General features: G+C 33.9%; 1 protein-coding gene across 3 annotated transcripts; it reads left to right on the forward strand.

Annotated features, from left to right (window-relative positions):
- Positions 1–1,475: 1,475 nt before the first annotated feature.
- LOC147564103 (golgin candidate 6-like) lies at positions 1,476–4,673 on the forward strand. 3 transcript variants are annotated; one of them, XM_086643298.1, is made up of 7 exons: positions 1,478–2,491; positions 2,586–2,638; positions 3,380–3,526; positions 3,641–3,714; positions 3,812–3,881; positions 4,173–4,251; positions 4,353–4,673. In XM_086643298.1, the coding sequence occupies exons 1-7, from the start codon at positions 2,488–2,490 to the stop codon at positions 4,457–4,459; spliced, it is 534 nt and encodes a 177-aa protein (XP_086499424.1). In that variant the 5' UTR covers positions 1,478–2,487; the 3' UTR covers positions 4,460–4,673. The 3 variants fall into 3 exon arrangements, with proteins under 3 accessions (XP_086499412.1, XP_086499424.1, XP_086499418.1); XM_086643292.1 differs by having other exon boundaries at positions 1,482–1,923; positions 2,364–2,638; XM_086643286.1 differs by having other exon boundaries at positions 1,476–2,638.
- The last annotated feature ends 3,156 nt before the right edge of the window (positions 4,674–7,829 follow it).

Genomic DNA, 7,829 nt, shown 5'->3' on the forward strand with positions numbered 1-7,829 from the left:
CCAGTACCAGGTATCTGACTTGTTTCTATTCATTAGAACTCGAGTTGATATGGTCTTTGTGTTTGGAGAGTACTGACGAGATAAATCAGAATCATTTTTTAGTTCCTTCTTGCAGACATCATCGTTTCTTTTTGGAACTTTGGGTGTCTATTTAATCCATCTTCTATGTTACAGGAAGTTAGGTACAAGTTTATCTTTCAATTAACCAGGAGGACTACTAGGATCAATTTCCATATCATTCACAGGATGAGTTGTCGACCTCGCAGGATACAAAATGAAGAATGTTATGCAAATCAAAATTATATTATTCAATTCTTTGGTTCTGTAATTTTGTTTTTCTATGTTGTTTGTTGTAAAATGCTTTGATGTTTAATGTATTTTATTTCAAAAAAATAGAGTTGTAGAGAATCAGTTCTCTTCTGGTACATCACATAAATGTAAAGCGCAAAACGCAATATTACTTCCATAGGCTATGCAATTACAAATGTCCTCAGTATTTCGCTTAGTTTATGAGTTTGTGAACTATATATATTGAAATTTTGTTTAAATAATAGGATATTTTACGCATGTGCAATACATATAATTTACAGTTTTACCAAATGTGGCATATCACATTTGAAATTAACTTTAGTCATTCCAAATTTGATGTTTCCGTCTGTTTTTTTTTTTTGGAAAGACGACTACGATCTACGTAAGTCGTGATGTTTGGCATTTGATACATCATAGATGTGATAAACTCGATAACCGCGCACTCAAACACTAACGAGACCAGGTCTATAGCCCAACAAGATAATGGCCTGAAGCCCAACAAGATAATGGACTGAAGCCCAACAACATTATTTATACCCTCATAATCCAAATTCAAATAACCTAGGACCTCCAAGGCTTTCTGGAATTTATGTCAACACTTTGGAATCACTTGGGCTACCAACTGTTGACTGATGTTTCCGTCTTAAACTTAAGGATCAGCCTGATTTCATATACACTTTTTTAGGCTGATTTCCTCATTATTAAAGACTAACTTTGTGGGGGAATAATAATTGTGATGACTTTTTTCAGGGGAAATGTTTTGAAATCCACACACCTGCTCATTAAGCAAGCATCACGTGGGCACCAACCCTAATTTTCTATAAAGGATAGTGAAACTTCTCTTTGCAATTCACATGCTCAATTTAAACATCTTCTAACGAGTTATGTTGAATAGAGGGAGTAAACTCTAATCCATTATTTTTCTGCGCATCATCGGTTGACAATAACATTCACAAGGGTGAATTTGAAAAGTGAATCTTTTGTTTTTTTGGAACCGTGGACTCCCAAAAACCACTTTTATGAATAGATAAACTTGATTTGTATTATAATTTCACATGTATAGGTGAAATATCTGTATTATAATTTCACATGTATAGTAAGCCGGCCTTTTCCACGAATTCGGCAAAGGGAATATGATTGTTTGAGTCAAAATATTTTACACAATAACTAAAAAAACACTCAAAATTTTCAAATAACTAAAAAGTGTGATTATAATATGTGTAATTGTTATTTGTGTTTGAAATCATATGTGTAATTATTATTTGGGTCATTTTATAACTGTTTTAGTCCAAAAATGACCCTGAGTACTCTTCATCTTTTTTCTCTCTCTACGACTCCATTAAAGTCTTCCAGCAAGAAAGGCAGATTAGACTCCATTGAAGTCTTCTTCACTTTATGCCATTGTTGAATCTCCCAATCTTGTCAAGACTCCAAACCATCATCGAAGGTCATTTTCAGACCATAAACCTGGAATCTTCGTTGCGATTACAAAAAGAAATGGATCTATCAGACTGCGAAGAAACTAGGGTTTTTAGATTCGAAGCACATAATCTGAAAGGCTGGAGAAATTTGACGTCTAAGCAACATTTAATTCGAGTCATCAATAACTGAGTTGTAAATTTTAGTTTCTTTTAATTTTGATTTTAGTTATTCATTTGTTATTATTGGATCTGAAATGTTGATGGAGATGTATTGATGAGATTTCAGTGAGAGATTTGTAAAGGTGTAATATTCTTAGAGATAAAGGCAATTAAGCTTGTTAATTTTCTTACTTTTAGTTGAATTAAAAGATGAATCTATTAGGGTTTTAATTGGGAATGACAACAAGCTGAGTTTGAACCAATTTCATCATATTTGATAATTTACCATTACAGCAAACTTTGTTTGAACCAATAGCTATACAAATAAACAACTTAGTTTAACAAGACCTGGTATTGAACCAATAGCTTGTTAAAGATATGGACTCCATGTTGTTGTCATTGTTTCAAAGTTCAAACCAATAGCAGGGTTTGAAACAATATCTTGTGTTGGCTTGTACTTTTATTTTTTGATAGCCATGTTGAACGGTTGCTTGATCGGATAAGCAATGGTGTCCTAGCAGAGGATAGACGTGCTGCTATGACTGAACTTCAATCTATCGTCGCAGAGAGCCCTTCTGCCTAGCTAGCATTTGGGGCAATGGGTATGTTTCTTAATTTTGTGAGGCTCACTAACTAGTGTTTCCTACCCTTGTATTCCATACATGTCTAACCCGTTTCACTTATTACTTGTGACAGGATTTCCTGTGCTTATGAGTGTCTTAAGGGAAGAGCGTGATGATGTAGAGATGGTTTGTGATCTTACCTTTTATCTGCCTTTGCTTTCAGTTCCCTGATTTGATATTTTGATCGACCATTCTTATCAGCTTGTGAACTCGATAGTTTTCCTCTCAAAGAAAATTAGTCCGACAAGCAATTCCTAAAGCAATTTATCCTTATAAGGTTTCCTTGGAAGATATGCAGTATCTCGCTTCTGAGGAGTGTTGTTTATATACTACTTGTGTAGCAGTATCGTTATTGCGACTGTTTATTCGGTGTCACATGAAAAACAGATTGTCTCTTACCTCAGATGACGTTTTCAGAGATAACTCAATGCTATCTCCCTTCTTTTTACTTTTTGGAAATTTTCATTATCAACCTTCTTTAATTGTTTTTTTTTTATTTGAATTTGTCAACGGGTTTAAAGGGCCCGACCCCGAACAAAAAAACAACTAAGAATAAGAAAGTAACAAAAGAATCGTAAAGAAAAACATCACCAACAAAAAACTCTAAGTATACCGCATTCTAATTGCACCCCTTTTATCATCTCTCACTATTTTCTGCAGCTCGGGAGGAAGATCATGCGCCGTATATTCTGACATTCCCTCATGTGTCCTCAGTTTCGACAGATAGTCCGCCGCCTGGTTTATTTCTCGAAACACATGCTTGATTGAACAAGTCTCGAAACACATGCTTGTTTTGCTCTTACCTGTGTAATGTTTCTTTTAGTTACATACTAGTGTTGAATTGATTCTTACATTGAGCTTATGCAGATCCGAGGTGTTGTAGAAACACTTTTAAGCGCTTTAACTCCTATCCCTACTGCACGTGGACCAAACAATGAGGTTCAGTCGACATTGATGAACTCTGATTTGCTATCTAGAGAAGCAGAAAACAATTCTCTTCTTCTAAGCTTGTTGGTGAGATCTTCTTGCTTTTATACTTTTCAGCTAAGTATCAGTTGTGTCTAAATTATTATGCATTTAGGGATTGCTTCTCAATAAACACATCTTTTTGTTTCTGTACTTCAATAGGCAGAGGAACATTTCTATGTCCGATATTATACACTTCAGCTTTTGACAGCACTACTTACACATTCTCAAAATAGGTACCTTATTATCCTATATAACCCTGCGTATATATGTTAGAATCCTTGTTTCATTGTAACATCTCGGATTTGAAGTTTTTTTGGTCTCCCATATTAGATTACAAGAAGCAATCCTTACCATTCCTCGTGGAATAACAAGTCTGATGGACATGCTTATGGATCGTGAGGTAAGAAGCGAAATTCACTTTCTGAAGTATATATATTTCAACTCTATCATAACGTTCCCAATGAAGCAATGATGTGCACTTACTTGGCGTAACGATATTGAAGTAGGTAATGTTTGTGTCTTTGAGCTTGTACAACCAAATCAGATGAAAGAAAATATTTCCAACGGTTTTAGCAGAGATCGAACCCTTAGAACACAAAACCATATAAGGGGACTTAATATGTTAGCGTTGAAAACATCGATATGCATTTCAAGAGATACGTTCCTAACTTTTTTTTCTTGTTTTAAACAGCCAAGAAATGAAACAGGAACTGAATTGGTGATCTCTGACTTTCGAAGATCTTTCACCCAAACATCTATCTTTTTTTCTTGTACTAATTCTGTCTCTTAAGACTGTTTTTGCTGTGGTGTTTGTTATGCATTTTTATTTCTTGGTATTGATGTAAATGAAAATTGGTCTTGCCTCTTTCAGATAGAAATCTATCATATTCAGAAGGGAACAACTTGGATCAACATCTCAAATTTCACTTCAGAGCCTCATTCACACTTCACTTGACAAATAAAATACAACGATCATGATGAGTTAGACATTCATGTAATTATGGTAATTTCCAAGTCACGCTTTGCATTTTGGAGGGCACAATGAATAAATGCTTGTATAGTCAACATATCGAATATATAAATTGTTGAAGACCTTGTATGTTTATTATCTATCGTACACAAACAAACAAAATGCGAGGTTGTGACCTAGTGTAAAAATTGTTATAATGACACGAGTATAAGTTCTTTCTCATTTATAGTGTAGATAGATAATTGATCTCATATTACATTTCTTTCTCATTCTATATTTTATAGAGAATAAGAGGGCTACCGTGCAAGTAACAAACTTGTAGCCATTTTATTGTTAGTTACTCTATAATATACTAACATGAAATTATATAACTCTACCAGAAAAATTATTGGTTCTCCCTCCCAATAAATTTAGGGAATATTGGCACATGAAAACCTCAGTATTTTGAACATTAATTGACACCATCGCACCAATGAGGAGTTACACCCAAATGACCCAATTAATATGGACGGAAGGTGAGGTTCTCTAATAGCGTCCAGACAATCTCTCTCTCTTTAACCCATGTAACGAAACCATCTCATCTGCCTCTCCACATCCTTCCTCATTTAACCCACCCCAGCTCTCTTCCATCTCTCCATCCAAATTCCCTTCTCACATAGAAATTATTTCTCTAAACCCCTTCTCTTTCTCTCGCCCTTAGCCTCTCAATTTCTAACAGACTATCGGGGCAACTATGTTATGGAGTAATTTAGATGCTTATAGTATTACCATACAATTACGATATCAAACTTTCTTAACAAGTCAAATTAGTAGTTCGTAAAGTTGAATGGTGATAGTAGTTATTGTTTTTCATTTAAAATCTCTCATTGTGTAATGAACCCACCTCTTCGTGCCCTATGGGCACGGGCTATACCTAGTGTGTGTATGTATATATATATATATATATATATATATATATATATATATATATATATATATATTTTTAAGCATTAAAGTGTATAATATAGACAGGGGTGGCCCATGACCAAAGCCACCAAAGCGATCGCTTTGGGCCCCAAATAATCAAAGACCTCATATTTCAATTTCGTATGTAACTTTAGAAAAACTAATTATAATTCAAACCAATTTCGAAAATAATTTAAGGTGTAGCTTAGTGGTAAAGAGTATAGATCTTGGATAAAAGGTGAAGGATTCGCTTCCTACCATTTGCACTGTTTAAATTTATTTAACTTTTCTCTAATATCCATTTTATGGGGCCCCAATTTTTAATTTCGCTTGGGGCCCCCGATATACTTGGGTCGGCCCTGAATATAGATATAGATATATATACATATATTGTTGTTCAAGTGCGAAGTGGTCTTGACACATCATTGTTAAGAAAGACTTAATTAACTTTTTAGTTTCGATAGAAATTTCGGTACCATCGAAATAGAAATATTTTAGTTATTCCGACCGAGATATTTTAATATTTTTTGTGAAAACTCGACACTCGACCGCCCGATACCCGAGAAATCCGAAAAGTTTGACGGATTTCGGACACTAGATTTTTTTAAATAACCCGCCCGATTAAACCCAAAAGTCTGAATGGACAGAGAGATTTAAAGTCTGACCGACCCGATCTGGTGAATGACATGAAACGGACCGATTCCCACTCCTAGACAAATCGGAAAATACTTTAACCAAAATGTTAGTGTCAGATTGTGTATCTCAAATGCGAAAGGCAAAATGCGAAACATTTTTGCAAAACAATTTTTGAGCAAAAACGAATTAATTCAGAAATTGACAAAATTGTTAAGAGCAAACTAAGATTTGCTCATAAATTTGCAAAAATATTTTTGAAGTTGATTTGAGCGAAAAATTGTATTTCCACAAAATGAGTTTTTTACGATATTATTCAGTTTTGGGCCTAATTTCCTAATATCCCTTAAATTTTGGGTTTTATAATTATCCTCCCTTTTAAAAACCGCAAAAACGTACCATGACCAAGTTATTATTCCGGCTCTAAATGAAAAATGTAACGATAATAAAACAATAGAATATTTCACTTTTTTCTATAGCATCTCGCGTTTGCGCACGAATAATGAGAGATAAATGAGATTTGATATTTTTTCTATGTCGTCTCGTTTTTTACATAAGAGTGAGAGAGAGAATAAAAAAAATTATGTTGTCTTGTATTTACATAAGTGTTAGATAGAGAGAGAGGAATAGAGAATGAAAGAAACAACAAATATTTATATAACTTTTGTTTTGATCTTAACCATTTGTTTGAACGACTTAGATTTATACATTTCTAACAAAAAAGGATCTAGAACTTCAAATTTTTAATAAGAATGGTCCAGAACTTAAAGATCTGGGATTTTTAATGTCTCGAAACATAAAAAGTTTTAACACCTAAAAGATTCTGGACCTTCAAAATTTTAATAAAAAATGTCTGCGAACACAAAAAAAACTTTTGGATCTTTGAAGATCCGGACTTTGAAGATCTATTGAAAAGACCTTAACGAATAACAGGCCCTAAATGTTTCTTTGATTTTTTGTCGATCAAAATTAAATATACAAATAAATGTTCTCTAACCGAGAAACAAAAATATGAATTAAAAGGACCTCTGGTAAACTTTTGTTTTCTTAGTTCAACTCAAAAAAAAATTTGTTTTCTTAATTTTTTCACATTTCTATTGAGTCAGCAAGATATGTATACCAGAACCCATGACCTGTGATGCCCACGTTACATATACATAAATTAATTAAAAGTAGGCCCGTTTGAGGTGGGGGCTCCAGGGAGGATCCCCCCCCCCCCCCCCCCCATCAAACACGGCTCTGGTCTGTACCTGCGGATAAAAGCTGAACCGGAAACACATTTCCAATTTAATTCATGTGGAGAATGTGAATACCAACTATCAAACTGAAAACTACATATTACATATTACTCATCGTTTTTGTTGGGCCTATGAAAATCAACTTTCAAATATCAAAGTCTGATGAGCATCTTTGTTATTTATTTTAAATGACGTCTCCGGAAACCACCCTTACAAATATTAGTCTGTTTTTTTTTTCAGGTAAGATAAATAATGATGACGGAACATCTAAATCAGAAGTATCTATTCGATTTAATGCAAATGGATACTAGCAGAAAGATTTTCTTTTTAGTAAAATTGGATTACCTGAGTTTACCCTTTCGTCGCTAATTGATAACTAACTTTACCTCCCTCAATGATGAATAATTGAGTTTATCCACTTAGATTTATTATTTTTGACAAAAATATAAAGATTGTATTTGACATACCTGAAATGATTGTGACGGCCAAGATTCCAAAAACGATTGTTCTTCGGTATGATTTTGGATGACTTATTCCACCAACTACATCAGAAACAAGATGG

Source organism: Eschscholzia californica, unplaced genomic scaffold, assembly GCF_041429995.1.
Source record: "Eschscholzia californica isolate CP2 unplaced genomic scaffold, dmEscCali1.0.p SCAF_1, whole genome shotgun sequence".
NCBI classification, from domain to species: domain Eukaryota; kingdom Viridiplantae; phylum Streptophyta; class Magnoliopsida; order Ranunculales; family Papaveraceae; genus Eschscholzia; species Eschscholzia californica.